At 44.4% G+C, this 16,170-nt stretch overlaps 1 protein-coding gene and 1 long non-coding RNA gene across 4 annotated transcripts; both read right to left on the bottom strand.

Annotated features, from left to right (window-relative positions):
- Positions 1 to 1,481: 1,481 nt before the first annotated feature.
- gpr85 (G protein-coupled receptor 85) lies at positions 1,482 to 4,345 on the bottom strand. Of its 2 annotated transcripts, none has more exons than XM_079493925.1 (2): positions 4,254 to 4,345; positions 1,482 to 2,896 (listed from the first exon to the last, which is right to left on the bottom strand). In XM_079493925.1, exon 2 carries the CDS (start codon positions 2,729 to 2,731, stop codon positions 1,595 to 1,597), a length of 1,137 nt encoding a protein of 378 aa, XP_079350051.1. In that variant the 5' UTR covers positions 2,732 to 2,896; positions 4,254 to 4,345; the 3' UTR covers positions 1,482 to 1,594. The 2 variants fall into 2 exon arrangements, with proteins under 2 accessions (XP_079350051.1, XP_079350052.1); XM_079493926.1 differs by lacking the exon at positions 4,254 to 4,345 and adding an exon at positions 3,966 to 4,076.
- A 9,775-nt stretch (positions 4,346 to 14,120) lies between these two features.
- On the bottom strand, positions 14,121 to 15,260 carry LOC306916507. Of its 2 annotated transcripts, none has more exons than XR_013788987.1 (2): positions 15,139 to 15,260; positions 14,121 to 14,799 (listed from the first exon to the last, which is right to left on the bottom strand). It is a non-coding gene; the product is annotated as an uncharacterized lncRNA (long non-coding RNA). The 2 variants fall into 2 exon arrangements; XR_013788988.1 differs by lacking the exon at positions 15,139 to 15,260 and adding an exon at positions 14,920 to 15,129.
- Between the last annotated feature and the right edge of the window lie 910 nt (positions 15,261 to 16,170).

The raw sequence follows: 16,170 nt of genomic DNA, 5'->3' as shown, positions 1-16,170 counted from the left end.
CTTTGCAGAATACAAAATGGGCTGCTCAGTGTATGGCCTGTGATGCTCAACGTTCATGGGAGTGGACTGGCTTTTTTTTTTTTTTTTTTTCTTTTGTATTTGCTTTCTTTCATTTTTGTATGGACATGCATTTCATGTTGGATGAAAAAAAGAAAGACCTCCCGCTTCTGCGTCTAAAGGACCTCTTCAGGAGTGAATGGGGTAAAATAAATAAATGTATAACCCAACAACCAAGAGGAAACGTGACAATATCATAACCATTAAGGCAAAAAACACCCGGAGTGGCTTCAGCAGTAACTGTAACAATAAGTCAGCGTGTTCAGGTACATGGACATGATGAGACATTGATCTACTTCGTCATTGTCCTCTTTCCCCCCTTCTTTTCAAGCACAATGTCTTTCTCAAATAATGTTTCTTTTCCCCCTCCTTTTTTTCTCCTCAAGTCCAAAACATTGTTTCATCTTTTTTGTCCACTTTTTATATTTTTTTCTTAGCAAAAAAGTGATAAGAAAATAACAATGTCAGACACTATAGGGATGGTACTGATCAGAAAACTACAATAAATCATTTCTAGTTTTTAAGTTGCGACTTCAAAATCACACATCAGGAAAGCCCACAACCCCACCCGCCCCTCATCATTAAGCCCCGCCCAGAAAATGAAGAAAAAAATATCACTTACATTAAAACCACCATTTTATCCTCTTGGGATGGTGTATTCCAACAGTCACCAAGTTTTTGCTTTTTAATTACAGCGATTGTGAGGTCTGTTGCAAATTAAAGCATTCATCGTTTAATTTGGGAGAGGAAGAAAAATAAAATTAACAAGTTGTCCTTGTGATGCAAAATGGCACCCGCTGACCAGAAACGAACAAAAGCATCTTTACATCTTCTTTTTAGTGCAACTCTTTAAAATGTAAAACAGCTCCAAGTGATTCCTTGAGAGGTAATCAAATTCTTTGTTTCGAGTTCATTCGTTTTTCCCGTTTTTCTTTTCATATTTTCAGGACTTCTTTTGTACGTCAGAGGATCACGCATGTTGAAAATATCCAAAGCAAGGGGAAGGTGTGAAGAGGGGTATGGGGAGGGGGGTGGTGGGCATTTTCAGTCGTTTTGCTTTCACTGTTTTTGTCAACAATCTGTTTTTTTGTTTTTTTCCAGTGTATTTTTTGCTCTCTGCATCATCGGAGCCTTCCGCGGCATTTGTTTACGAGAACATAAACACAGGAGGGCGGAGGCGGAGGGTGGTGTTATCCAGATCTCCTGCGTATTCCGTACTCCAACCTCCAAGGTTTGACATGCAACCACGTCTGCGACAGCCTCGTGATTGACAGTCCCAACTTCCGCCAGGAGGAAACCCAAGGATGAAGAGGAGGGAGAGAGAGAGAGAGAGAGAGAGAGAGAGAGAGAGAGAGAGAGAGAGAGAGAGAGAGAGAGAGAGAGAGAGAGAGAGAGAGAGAGAGAGAGAGAGAGAGAGAGAGAGAGAGAGAGAGAGAGAGAGAGACTGTACAGTGGGATCAAGCCCAGATCAAGATCAATCAGGGAAAAATAGAGATAGAGAGAAAGAAAAAACAACATCAACCGACAGCAAAAGCCTTCATATAACGCAGTAAGGTTCCCTTGGTAACCTGGATTTTCTGCAGTAGAGGAGCGTGGTACTGAAGCAGCGCCGCAGCTCCCGGTTGGAGAAGATGCAAATGAAAGGGTTGACCCCTGCCTGGGCGAAACTCATCCACACGGCCGCTGTCAGGTAGCCCCCGGGGACCACGGGGCCCCTGGCGAACACCCGCCAGTAGCAGGCCACCAGGTACGGCCCCCACAGCGCCAGGAAGAAAAACGTCATTATGTAGAACATCCTACTAATCCTCTTCTCTGTCTTGAACTCGTCCAGCACCAGCAGACGCCGGCGGCCCGCCGCGTTGCCATTCTGCCGGATCCCGAGCAAAGTGGGCGGCGTGGGGCCTCGCCCGAAGCCGGCCAGCCAGTTGGCGGCCGCCTGCCCGCTGGCGCCCGGCCCGTGGAAGGTCCAGTTCTGGCTCACGGCCGGCACAAACTGGACGGGCTTCATCTTCCGCCGGTCGTGCACGAAGAAGATGAGCTTGAGGTAAACCAGTTGCGTGGCCAGCAGGATGAGCGCCAGCAGCAGCATGAAGCCCAGCGAGTCGTTGGCCCTGAAGGAGCGGTGCTGGAACGTGCACTGGTCCTCCTCGCGGATGAACGAGTACGTGCCCACGTCCAGCACCGGCGGGAAGGCCATGGCCACCGACAGCGTCCACACCATGCAGATGATGGCCAGGCACGTCCAGAAGGTCAGCCGCTTGGTGTAGAAGCGGTGGTGCGCGATGGCCAGGTAGCGCGTGACGCTCACGCAAAACAGCATGAACGCCGTGTGGAAACAGGAGAGCACTCCGAGGAAGGCGATCACTTTGCAGGTGAGCGAGCCGTACGTCCAGGCGGAGCCATTCTTGACGGAGGTGAAGACAAACGGGAAGCAGATGGCCGATCGCAGGATGTCCGAGGCGCACAGGTCCAGCAGGAAGTAGTAGGGCGCGCGGTGCAGGCTCTTGTCTTTGACCAGCAGGATGGAGATCAGTAGGTTGCCGACCACGCCGACGCCGATGATGAATCCCAGGGAGGTCAGTTTGAGGAACGTGGCGAGAGGAGAGACATTCTGCAAGATGGTGTTGTGGTCCGCTGCATGACTGTAGTTCGCCATAGATGGAGGAGGGATCATAAAGACAACGGAATAGCTTCAGCCAAGTATCATGATCTAGAGGCGACGGGGGGTGCCAATAGATCCATTTGGCGGTGTGCTTTGAAGGGGTCTCCAGGCATCTAGGCAGCCTTATCTTCTAAGGCATACTTTGTTCCTTTGTCTCATCACGCCTAAAAAAAATCCCTGAAAAATATTAGCCATTCGTCAGGATTCAGTCACATATTAATTCCACTTTTATTTTTTAACTACAGTGGCTCAATTTAGGCAACACTGTAGGCTATCCATTTCCTTGTCTGTGCCATTTAAAAATATATATTTACACATTGCTCATCATCCTTTATATGACATGCAGCCAGCCAGCACTCCTCGCTTGAATACTTTGTCTGGAGAGAGAAAGACCGACAGAAAAGCGACGAAGCTAGCCTATCTCGATCTTGATCATGAGACTAAGCATTATTAATAGCTACAGTAGGCCTATGTACATGGGCTCCTATACCTCTTCAGAAGCGACTGAACAAAAGCACCATCATAATAAGCGGCCATCGCTAAGCTTTGGTTAACAGACGACGCATCACGACCCGTGTCTGTTGAGGGGGGGTCCATGGGTGGGTGGCGGAGGTAGGCTATAAACAAAAGGTTCGAGTGCGATTTGGGTTTCGCACTGTGGAGGAAAAAAAATGTCTCCAACATTAAGAGAAATGCAGCTAAGGGAGAGGAAAAAAAGGTCTTGATCACAGCCTCCACCCTGCAGTTAGGATGAAGGCTGGATATGTGACCGAGTGATGCCGAGAATAAACTCGCCCCTGCCTTCATACATTATTGTCGAACAATCAACGAAATACATGCACCATGTTTCTTCTGACTTGGTGTTGGGCGTCTATATTCATTTATTAGCCAGTCTCTTATCCATTTAATTAACTCATTATTGCACATCGTTAACAAACCGTAGCCTGCAAAAATAGGCTAATAAAAAAATAGAAACACATAGGCTACATGATAAAACTGAGAGTTATTATAGGTTAATTTCGAGGCGCTTTTATTTTACAGATATATAGGTAGGCTGTACATAATTTGATTAAGTTGGCATTCAAAATAGATTCGATTTATAGGCCTATTGATATCAAAATAGGTTATGACAATAACCCGCGACGATCAACGTGCTGGCCGAGATACCGGAACGTTATTCGACATGATTTATTTTGAATATTAAACAGGCTGTGCTATTGTGTGTCGATATCAATTGTATACTGACGTTTTTGTCCCAAGACTTGCGATTGTAGCCCATACGCATCGTCAAAAATGACAGACGAGTAGGCTATTTTGGCACGATTGCAATACCTTCTCGATCAAACGTTTGTCGTTGCATCTCCGAGCCTGTCGGGTGAAGCATCCATAGGCTACAGTGTATCCGCACGCACGTCCATTATAGAGAGAATAATCTCCAAGCAACGGTGCCCGCTATGAATTGACAAGAATCGGAGCCAGAAAAACAAGGGTAGAGAGAGAAAAAAATGACACGAAAGATCAATTAAACTCCTACCTGTTGATAATCCGTCCTCGTATGTTTCCCTGGAGGTTATTTACATTGCAGGAGTCGGTTTGCTGATTAAAAAGCCTGTTTTTTTTGTCGCCTGCCCCCCTTCTTTCCCCCTCCTCTGTGAATATACAGTAAACGGAGCGGACGGAGCATGCGCAGAGCATCCCCCTGTTTGTGATCCAAGACGCGTCTTGTGTCTTGTTGCAGCAGCGGCCCATCTCTCTCTCTCTCTCTCTCTCTCTCTCTGTAACATCTGCTGGGCGGGGGGGCAGTACCATTCCCCCCCAACCATCACTCATAATAGTCAGCACAGCGCATCTGCTTGAACGTCTCAGTCCAGGCATGGTCACCTCATAATCGTTTTCGTTTAAGTGGGCTACTGCAAGAGGGCATTTGATTTGGCTCCACCGGGGCAGAGAAAATTATATTTAAATCTATAGGGACTCAAACCAGACTATAGGCCATATCATCATTTCACAGTTATAGCCTATACCTGATAACTCACGGCCACGGGCCTTGCTTGATAACCTGGAGCCCACCGTATATCTGTCATTATAACAAGATATGGCAATCAGGACAGGTGCTTTAACAGAAGGAGGGGTTGACTCAGGGAAAAGGTTCACCACGAGGTAAAATGACTGTGCTGTATTATATGCATAATTGACAAGCACTTTGTTCACCGTTGTTCGTGCAGCCTGCAGCAGCATGATAAATTCATGGCATTTGATTCCTGAACTACGTATAGGGAGATGTGACATTACGAGGGGCATTACAACAAGTGAGCAGTGATTCCCTAATTTATTCATTCACGCACAGTCATGACACACCGGTTAACGCACGCACACACACACACACACACGCACACACACACACACACACACACACGCTTGCGCACGCACGCACACGTGCAAGTTAGTCATATACTTAATGTGCCTTAAGTCCACGGCCTGGTGGAGACAATAATGGGGAGAGTATGTTTTGCACTCCGTCCGTCTGTGTGTGTCCGTCCGTGTACAGCTAATCTCCGGCACCGTTGGCCCCTGTCGATGCCTATGATCTCTATAGTCATGTGATCAACACGAATCTATCCCATTTCCCATATTCCATCCCGATTGCCTTCCAAAGCTTGCAGGATTGGTCACTTTCTAACAAAATGCCACAAAACATGAACACACCTTGCAATTTCCGTGGAATTATACATGCACATTCCCTCTATAGGCAGAGGACAAAATGCCACTTCAACATTTTCAAATCAGTCTCACGGTGGCGCTATAACAGGCCAACGATGCCTATGATCTCTATAGTCATGTGATCAACACGGATCTGTCCCATTTCCCATATTCCATCCCGATTGCCTTCCAAAGCTTGCAGGATTGGTCACTTGCTAACAAAATGCCACAAAACATGAACACACCTTGCAATTTCCGTGGAATTATACATGCACATTCCCTCTATAGGCAGAGGACAAAATGCCACTTCAACATTTTCAAATCAGTCTCACGGTGGCGCTATAACAGGCCAACGATGCCTATGATCTCTATAGTCATGTGATCAACACGGATCTGTCCCATTTCCCATATTCCATCCCGATTGCCTTCCAAAGCTTGCAGGATTGGTCACTTGCTAACAAAATGCCACAAAACATGAACACACCTTGCAATTTCCGTGGAATTATACATGCACATTCCCTCTATAGGCAGAGGACAAAATGCCACTTCAACATTTTCAAATCAGTCTCACGGTGGCGCTATAACAGGCCAATTCATGTTTTTGACCTATACTGCTGCGCCGATTTGTGTACAACTTTGTATGCGCACACCCTAAAGGCCAAGGAAAAACCTTTGCCCTGCATTTTTTACATTATGCCTGTTATAGTGCCACCATGACACAGATTTTTGCAAAACACATTTCTTTACATTAGGCTACTCGTACAGATTGTATCCATGCATCACGCAAATCTGTATAACCCATTCTGGGCGGGAACCCCTTTTGGTGTTAGCATTATGTTATGCTTTAGCTATTGAAAAATAGCAGATCTACAAGCTCATAGCGCGCCACCGAGTGGCGCGCTACGAGCTTGTAGGTCTGCTATTTTTGAAAAATCGAAGAACGACTGACACAGAAACGTAGCTTTTTGAGAAAACTGTCAGGATGTAGAAGACATTTTTAGAATCTGATCTCAGGTCAAATCTGTATAAACTATCTATCACAAACACTCCTATCCTCCTGGTGGAGACCCGTGCCCCGAGGGGCACTTTTTCTAGTTGATGCTGTTTTCAAATAGTAGAAGTAGAAATGCATAGTAATGTTATAGTATAGTGTCACACATTATATGCACCTGCTCTGTCAGGATAATCCTGACTTTGAGGGAGAACTGAAATACTTTTACTAAAAAATAAATACATTAATAATAATAATAATAGTACAATACATATGTCATTTATATTTGATCACTACAAAGTCGGCTACTTGGCTGGAACATAGCTTACTAGACAAAAAATAGCATATGCAGTAGCGCTTTAGATGAGGAAAACAAAGTTCATTCAGGGACAGTGGATTGTCATTTTTAACCGCAGTAACAACTGTAACAAAATGTGGCAGGAGTTAAAACCCATTTTGGGCGGGAACCCCTTTTGGTGTTTCAAGCATTTATATGTTATACTTTACCTATTGAGAAATAGCAGACCTACAAGTTCATAGCGCGGCACTCTGTGCCACGCTATGAACTTGTAGGTCTGCTATTTTTGAAAAATCGTAAAAATGTGGCGCAAATCTTTGAATATATATTCTTTCAAAGTGAATGTTTTGAACTCGGGTCTAAATGGATTAAGACATTCTGGATCCAAATAACAGACCATATCGGACCAAATCATGTCTAACAATACACATTTTCTTAGATTGGGGTCCGGGGGATGAAATGATTATCAAATGGGGGTCCCTAAAAGGTAAAATGCAGCCTATTAGAAAAAAACTTATCCAGGCAGTAGGCTACACATTGACCAATCCAGCCAGTAAACCATAAGTATACAGGATACATACAGGATAGGTATGGTGTTGGGTGTGGAATTTTTTAAGACAATATATGAAACATGAAATGGAAGCAGTGGGGCTTGCTGTTTGCACTTATACAGCATTAAGCTGCATACATTGATTTGTCAGAGATATTGGGTATATTGTAATGTGTGTGTGTGTGTGTGTGTGTGTGTGTGTGTATCATCTTTGGACTTGTATACCCATGCACTTAAGCCCTGTATACTTCCTCAATAGTGAAAATAGGCTGCATTGAAACCCCCGTTTCCTTTGAAATATTAGATCCACAAACTCACAATGCATTTGGCAGGGCTTAGTGGTTAAGTTCATGTTGTTGGAATAAATGTTGCCAAACAGGAGGGGATATCAGTCTGCAATTAGTAATTTTGTCATCTTATCCTGATGTGCACGACTCTGAACGGCAGAAGCATGTCATGTGCCTTGATCTGATAGAAATGCCACACGCCCACACCATGTACGGTGTAAATAGCCTAATAGTAATAATACACCATATATGTTACAGCCCATTTCCTCATTATTGAATTGAGCAACTGATACAATTAGCTCTCAAGTTAAGCCATTCAACACAATTACAAATAATTCCCATCAAGAAAGACATTGTAACTACGTGAGCTCCATCAGGAAAAGGCCATTTATTATTCATAAAGCCATTATCTCTGTTCTAGCAGTGATATAGCAACATCAGCTTAGCCCTTGATCATCACTTGATCACATTGGCGAGTGGCGACATTATTGTGCTTGCTTGTGACAGTAATTACGTTGATGGGCTACAACAGTAGCCATATAATTGGAACCAAAATGTACAAAATAAAGTCACAATTGAGTGGCCATCCCACACGTAGACAACCAACAACAGCATTAAAGCTCCCACGGGAGACCTAGATCTTCGAAGGGTAGACAGACAGTAGTAGACAGACGTTTTGGTCCTTGAAAAACACGTGTGCAAAAGTACAACAGTTCCTCGTTGTTTGACACTTTCTCGGTCGCTGCGGAAAGTCCCACCATTGTTCCGATTACCGTGACGTTGGTTTTGTCGCGCTGTTTCCAAAATAAGGCACGGTTGTTACCATCAGGGATCCAGTCAAACAAGCCACCACAGTAGCCATGTTACAGTTCCACACCACCGCCACTGAAGGGGTACTGTAGGGCAGGGGGCAGAAGGGATGGTCGGTGACGCAAGGAGCTACTGCATATTTCTTTTTAAACGTTTCATTATGAGACGTTTTAAAAACACAGACACAACCACCACCGAGATGACGGTCCCCACGGGGTCCCATGCAGACGCGGGGAGCATCTGTCTCAGATAGAAGGGGGACATCGCACAAATCATCACCAATGCTACGACGTATTTTCTTTTTAATGCGTCCCATGCAGACGCGGGGAGGATCTGTCTCAGATAGAAGAGGGACATCACACAAGTCATCACCAATGCTACGAAGTATTCAAATTCAAGTGCCATGTTGTTGTGGTTATCGTTTAGATTTTGGAACGCTAAAGCGCCTACGTCGAAGACAGTCAGATGGCAATATAGCAACAGTGTGAGGCGACCGGGGCTTCCTGCTTCCTTCGGCCAATGGCGTTGTCGCTTTATTCTAACGAGTGCCTGGCATGATATGAACCCTCTCTCTCTCTCTCTCTCTCTGGATTCTTATAGAACAATTCTTTGTTTACAAACATTGGGACTGGGCGCACGGGTGATGTAATCAATTCCCAACAGATCTCCAAACCTGTTGTTTTGGGGAGCGCTGGTTTCAGTCCATTCAACCTCCTCTTGTGAGTTGGCTAGTGAGATGCACCCTAGGAGACATTTATACTTCAAAGCCCAACAGTATTGCGCACAGAGAACAGCTGATATACAAGCTCACATCGCATCGCAGATGTGACTGTTGTGAGCGTAGAGGTCTGCGTGCGCGACACCATCGCGGGACGAAGCATCAATTATACTTGATGGACTGCAGGTGCGCGTGCAGCCGTGCACAAATAGGCTCTGTTGCCGTGTTCATGAGCGCACCTCCCGTTCTTATGACAGCGACTGGAGGTGTGGTTTTTTAGGACAACTGTTTTGAATTGCTATTATTGTTCAAACACAACAGAAACCAAGGATTATATATTTCAAGGGCGAGAGATCACAATAAAAATCCTAATCATTCTTCCTCCACACTGGGAGAAAAACAGCATCTGAAAGTTTGATGGGGCATTTTTTACACGTGAGTGCAGTTAGTGCCAACTACTTGAACATCTTCTTTACAAACATAGCAACAACTCTGGTTAACAAACTGCCCTCCCACTCTGGGCTCTTTGGTGTAGAGCACATTAAAACCTTCTACAGAAACCTGCAGGTGTTTGTAAAGATGATTTTAAACTAGTTATGGTAACAACTGATGAGGTACTTAAGAAACTGAGTGCCCTCCAACCCCACAAGGCCATGACAATATTCCCTCCAAATTTCTCAGAGACTCAGCCATCTCTATAGCTCCAATTATCACCCACATAGTAAACCTCTCCATCAAACAAGGACAGGTCGCCCAAGATTTCAAACTGGCCAAAGTAACCCCCTTGCACAAGAAAAGGAGTAAATTAGACCCCGGCAACTACCGCCCTATTTCTATTCTAAGCTCCATCTCGAAAGTGATGGAAAAAATAGTCTATGAACAGGTTGAAAAGTATCTTGCCACAAATAAATTAATGTACGAGTTCCAATCTGGCTTCAGAACATCCCACTCCACTGACACATGCCTTCTCTATTTGAGCGACCACATCAAACATGAGGTGGATGCTGGCAAATACTGCGGCATGGTCATGCTGGACCTCCAAAAGGCTTTTGACACCGTGAACCACTCCATACTGGTTAACAAGCTTAAAGCAATTGGTTTCAATAGCACATCAGTGAGCTGGATGCAATCCTACCTGGAGGGTAGAGAACAGATGGTGGAGGTGAATGGAACACTGTCCCCCCCCCCCTCCCAGTGAGCTGTGGCGTTCCACAAGGAAGCATACTAGGGCCTTTACTGTTCCTAATATATGTCAACGACATGACTTCAGCTTGTGACTGCAACTTGTTCCTGTTCGCAGATGACTCGGCACTGCTAGTCTCGGACAGGAACAAACTGCAGGTTGAAAAGGCCCTCAGCTCTGAACTCGGTAGAATCTGCACCTGGCTCGCTGATAACAAACTATCTTTACACCTGGGAAAAACTAAATCCATTCTCTTTGGCTCTAATAGTAATCTCAGCAAGGCAAATGGCTTCTTGGTTAGTGTGGGTGACAATGTTATCACACGTAAAGATGAAATTACCTACCTAGGTTCCATCCTGGAGGCTAATCTTTCCGGTGATAAAATGGCCACCAACGTAATCAAAAAGGTCAACCAAAGAACAAGATTCCTTTACAGGATCTCCTCACTGGTCAACAAAAACACCTTGAAGACCTTAACAGGAGCCCTTGTACAAGGTTTCTTTGACTATGCATGCACCTCCTGGTACCACAGCACCGGCTCAAAGGCCCTTAAAACTAGGCTCCAGACTTCCCAAAACAAACTGGTCAGGCTCCTACTTGGCCTCGCCCCCCGAACCCACCTCACCCCTGCCCACTTCGACAGGCTGGAATGGCTTAGGGTCGACGACAGAGTACAGCATCTTGCAATGGGTCTGGTCCACAAGATTCGATACACCACCAAGATACCCATGTACCTGTCTAGATACTTCCTTAATGTTAACGAAGTCCACACCCACAACACCAGAGGGAGTGCAACGAACCATGTACAACCCAGATTCGGCACAAACAAGGGACTAAATTATTTTCGCTCCTATGCCACCAAAATGTGGAACGCCCTACCAACAGTCATTAAGACATGTGAATCCCTTGACTCCTTCAAAACCGCTCTCAAAGGGCACCTACGGATGGCTGCAATTCGAAACTGGCCCCCGTAAAATCTGAATCCCCCCCCACCGCCCCCCCCCCCACTTTTTCCCTCAATGTATATGTTTATTTTCCCTTTTTACCTCCATTATGATGAATTCCTGTTCTGTTCTTTGTCTATATAGAAGTGTCTATTTGTACGTCTCTAAATGTTTTGATGAATTGAACATGGTGGACCCTGTTGGAAACAAGTGTAATGCTTAATTGGGTCGTCCACTCACAGTTAACAGCCTTTGTATTGAGTTTGTGCTCGAAATGTACTGTAATTCTGCAAACTGTTAATAAATATTTCAATCAATCAATCAATTAGAACTTTTCCATTGCATCTTATGAGAGGTGGTGTTCTTCTGCTGCCTTTATGCGCGCGCATGCCGTTTCTTATCAGTGTGACGTCGTCTGATAAGGCGTCTATTAGCCTGGTTTAACCACTCCCTTTTGAGAACGTTTCACAATGAGATGATGTTTTCATGAGGGAGTGCACATGGTTATTAGGCGAGGCCTTTATAATAATAATCATAATAAAACTTTATTTGTATATCACCTTTCATGACATGACTCAAAGTGCTTTACAGAGCAATGGAGGAAAAAAAAGAAAAGAAAAGCAAGGCATAAAACATTAAAATAATAGCAGTAATGCAATACAGTGAGGACATGAATACGGTAACAAAGAATATAAAAGATCAATTAAAAGCAAGAGTGTAGAAGTAGGTCTTGAGCTGTGCTTTAAATGTGTCTACAGAGGCTGCCTGTCGAAGGTACAGACCAAGGGGGCAGGCAGACTTTCCAACGTTGAAGCTCTGGGTCCTAGTGGTAGGAGGAGGGACTACAGGCGGACCCGTGGATTCATGACCGGGAAACCCCGTGCAGCTGGGCTTTAACGTTGAGCGCTCGGTTGCCCTACGTCACTCAGGACCTCAAAGTTGAGGTCCTGGGAGGGACTTCCGGCAGTCTTCCGGGTGCTTCAAAACGCCACTGAGCAACTTCCACTGACATGAATAGCTGGGGGGGCAGAGCTTCGCGCCAGTTCAGTCTCTATTATATATATACTCTATGGTACAGACACAGTGGGAGTTTGTTCCACGCTGAGAAATGACAGTTACCGTGTGGGGGTCCCTCTGCCTGTTATAGTGCCACCATGACACAGATTTTTGCAAAACACATTTCTTTACATTAGGCTACTCGTACAGATTGTATCCATGCATCACGCAAATCTGTATAACCCATTCTGGGCGGGAACCCCTTTTGGTGTTAGCATTATGTTATGGTTTAGCTATTGAAAAATAGCAGATCTACAAGCTCATAGCGCGCCACCGAGTGGCGCGCTACGAGCTTGTAGGTCTGCTATTTTTGAAAAATCAAAGAACGACTGACACAGAAACGTAGCTTTTTCAGAAAACTGTCAGGATGTAGAAGACATTTTTAGAATCTGATCTCAGGTCAAATCTGTATAAACTATCTATCACAAACACTCCTATCCTCCTGGTGGAGACCCAGTTTTCGAATAGTAGAAGTAGAAATGCATAGTAATGTTATAGTATAGTGTCACACATTATATGCACCTGTCTGTCAGGATAATCCTGACTTTGAGGGAGAACTGAAATATTTGTACTAAAAAAAAATACATTAATAATAATAATAATAATAATAACAATAGTACAATACTCATGTCATTTATATTTGATCACTACAAAGCAGGCTACTTGGCTGGAACATAGCTTACTAGACAAAAAATAGCATATGCAGGAAAACAAAGTTCATTCAGGGACAGTGGATTGTCATTTTTAACTGCAGTAACAACTGTAACAAAATGTGGCAGGAGTTAAAACCCATTTTGGGCGGGAACCCCTTTTGGTGTTTCAAGCATTTATATGTTATACTTTACCTATTGAGAAATAGCAGACCTACAAGTTCATAGCGCGGCACTCTGTGCCACGCTATGAACTTGTAGGTCTGCTATTTCTCAAAAAATTCTATTTCTTGAAAAATCGTAAAAATGTGGCGCAAATCTTTGAATATATATTCTTTCAAAGTGAATGTTTTGAACTCGGGTCTAAATGGATTAAGACATTCTGGATCCAAATAACAGACCATATCGGACCAAATCATGTCTAACAATACACATTTTCTTAGATTGGGGTCCGGGGGATGAAATGATTATCAAATGGGGGTCCCTAAAAGGTAAAATGCAGCCTATTAGAAAAAAACCTATCCAGGCAGTAGGCTACACATTGACCAATCCAGCCAGTAAACCATAAGTATACAGGATACATACAGGATAGGTATGGTGTTGGGTGTGGAATTTTTTAAGACAATATATGAAACATGAAATGGAAGCAGTGGGGCTTGCTGTTTGCACTTATACAGCATTAAGCTGCATACATTGATTTGTCAGAGATATTGGGTATATTGTAATGTGTGTGTGTGTGTGTGTGTGTGTGTGTGTGTGTGTATCATCTTTGGACTTGTATACCCATGCACTTAAGCCCTGTATACTTCCTCAATAGTGAAAATAGGCTGCATTGAAACCCCCGTTTCCTTTGAAATATTAGATCCACAAACTCACAATGCATTTGGCAGGGCTTAGTGGTTAAGTTCATGTTGTTGGAATAAATGTTGCCAAACAGGAGGGGATATCAGTCTGCAATTAGTCATTTTGTCATCTTATCCTGATGTGCACGACTCTGAACGGCAGAAGCATGTCATGTGCCTTGATCTGATAGAAATGCCACACGCCCACACCATGTACGGTGTAAATAGCCTAATAGTAATAATACACCATATATGTTACAGCCCATTTCCTCATTATTGAATTGAGCAACTGATACAATTAGCTCTCAAGTTAAGCCATTCAACACAATTACAAATAATTCCCATCAAGAAAGACATTGTAACTACGTGAGCTCCATCAGGAAAAGGCCATTTATTATTCATAAAGCCATTATCTCTGTTCTAGCAGTGATATAGCAACATCAGCTTAGCCCTTGATCATCACTTGATCACATTGGCGAGTGGCGACATTATTGTGCTTGCTTGTGACAGTAATTACGTTGATGGGCTACAACAGTAGCCATATCATTTGAACCAAAATGTACAAAATAAAGTCACAATTGAGTGGCCATCCCACACGTAGACAACTAACAACAGCATTAAAGCTCCCACGGGAGACCTAGATCTTCGAAGGGTAGACAGACAGTAGTAGACAGACGTTTTGGTCCTTGAAAAACACGTGTGCAAAAGTACAACAGTTCCTCGTTTTTTGACACTTTCTCGGTCGCTGCGGAAAGTCCCACCATTGTTCCGATTACCGTGACGTTGGTTTTGTCGCGCTGTTTCCAAAATATGTTACAGTTCCACACCACCGCCACTGAAGGGGTACTGTAGGGCAGGGGGCAGAAGGGATGGTCGGTGACGCAAGGAGCTACTGCATATTTCTTTTTAAACATCTCCTATAGCGTATCCGTGCGTACCAGCCGAGGCAGACGCTCACAAGTGACAAAACCATAGATACATATGCCACCGAGATGACGGTCCCCAGCAGTTCCACGGGGTCCAATGCGTTCCATGCAGACGCGGTGAGGATCTGTCTCAGAGAGAAGAGGAACATCACACAAATCATCACCACTGCTACGACGTATTCAAATTCATTAAGTGCCATGTTGTTGTGGTTATCGTTTCGATTTTGGAACGCTAAAGCGCCTACGTCGAAGACAGCAACAGTGTGAGGCGACCGGGGCTTCCTTCTTCCCTCAGCCAATGGCGTTGTCGCTTTATTCTAACGAGAGCCTGGCATGATATGAACCCCCTCTCCCTCTCTCTCTCTCTCTCTGGATTCTTATAGACCAATTATTTGTTTACAAACATTGGGACTGGGCGCACGGGTGACTGTTTCATGTAATCAATTCCCAACAGATCTCCAAACCTGTTGTTTTGGGGAGCGCTGGTTTCAGTCCATTCAACCTCCTCTTGTGAGTTGGCTAGTGAGATGCACCCTAGGAGACATTCATACTTCAAAGCCCAACAGTATTGCGCACAGAGAACAGCTGATATACAAGCTCACATCGCATCGCAGATGCGACTGTTGTGAGCGTAGAGGTCTGCGTGCGCGACACCATCGCGGGACGAAGCATCAATTATACTTGATGGACTGCAGGTGCGCGTGCAGCCGTGCACAAATACGCTCTGCTGCCGTGTTCATGAGCGCACCTCCCGTTCTTATGACAGCGACTGGAGGTGTGGTTTTGAGGACAACTGTTTTGAATTGCTATTATTGTTTAAACACAACAGAAACCAAGGATTATATATTTCAAGGGCGAGAGATCACAATAAAAATCCTAATCATTCTTCCTCCACACTGGGAGAAAAACAGCATCTTAAAGTTTGATGGGGCATTTTTTACACGTGAGTGCAGTTAGTGCCAACTACTTGAACATCTTCTTTACAAACATAGCAACAACTCTGGTTAACAAACTGCCCTCCCACTCTGGGCTCTTTGGTGTAGAGCACATTAAAACCTTCTACAGAAACCTGGGTGTTTGTAAAGATGATTTTAAACTAGTTATGGTAACAACTGATGAGGTACTTAAGAAACTGAGTGCCCTCCAACCCAGACAATATTCCCTCCAAATTTCTCAGAGACTCAGCCATCTCTATAGCTCCAATTATCACCCACATAGTAAACCTCTCCATCAAACAAGGACAGGTCCCCCAAGATTTCAAACTGGCCAAAGTAACCCCCTTGCACAAGAAAGGGAGTAAATTAGACCTCGGCAACTACCGCCCTATTTCTATTCTAAGCTCCATCTCGAAAGTGATGGAAAAAATAGTCTATGAACAGGTTGAAAAGTATCTTGCCACAAATAAATGAATGTACAAGTTCCAATCTGGCTTCAGAACATCCCACTCCACTGACACATGCCTTCTCTATTTGAGCGACCACATCAAACATGAGGTG

This window comes from Electrona antarctica, assembly GCF_951216825.1.
Source record: "Electrona antarctica genome assembly, chromosome: 23".
Taxonomy (NCBI): Eukaryota; Metazoa; Chordata; class Actinopteri; order Myctophiformes; family Myctophidae; genus Electrona; species Electrona antarctica.
The sequence above is the reverse complement of the archived record's forward strand: the minus strand, read 5'-3'. Positions and strand labels throughout refer to the sequence as shown.

Coding starts and splice junctions, on each gene's coding strand:
- gpr85 (XM_079493925.1), bottom strand. CDS start 2,731: ATGATCCCTCCTCCATCTATGGCGAACTACAGTCATGCAGCGGACCAC.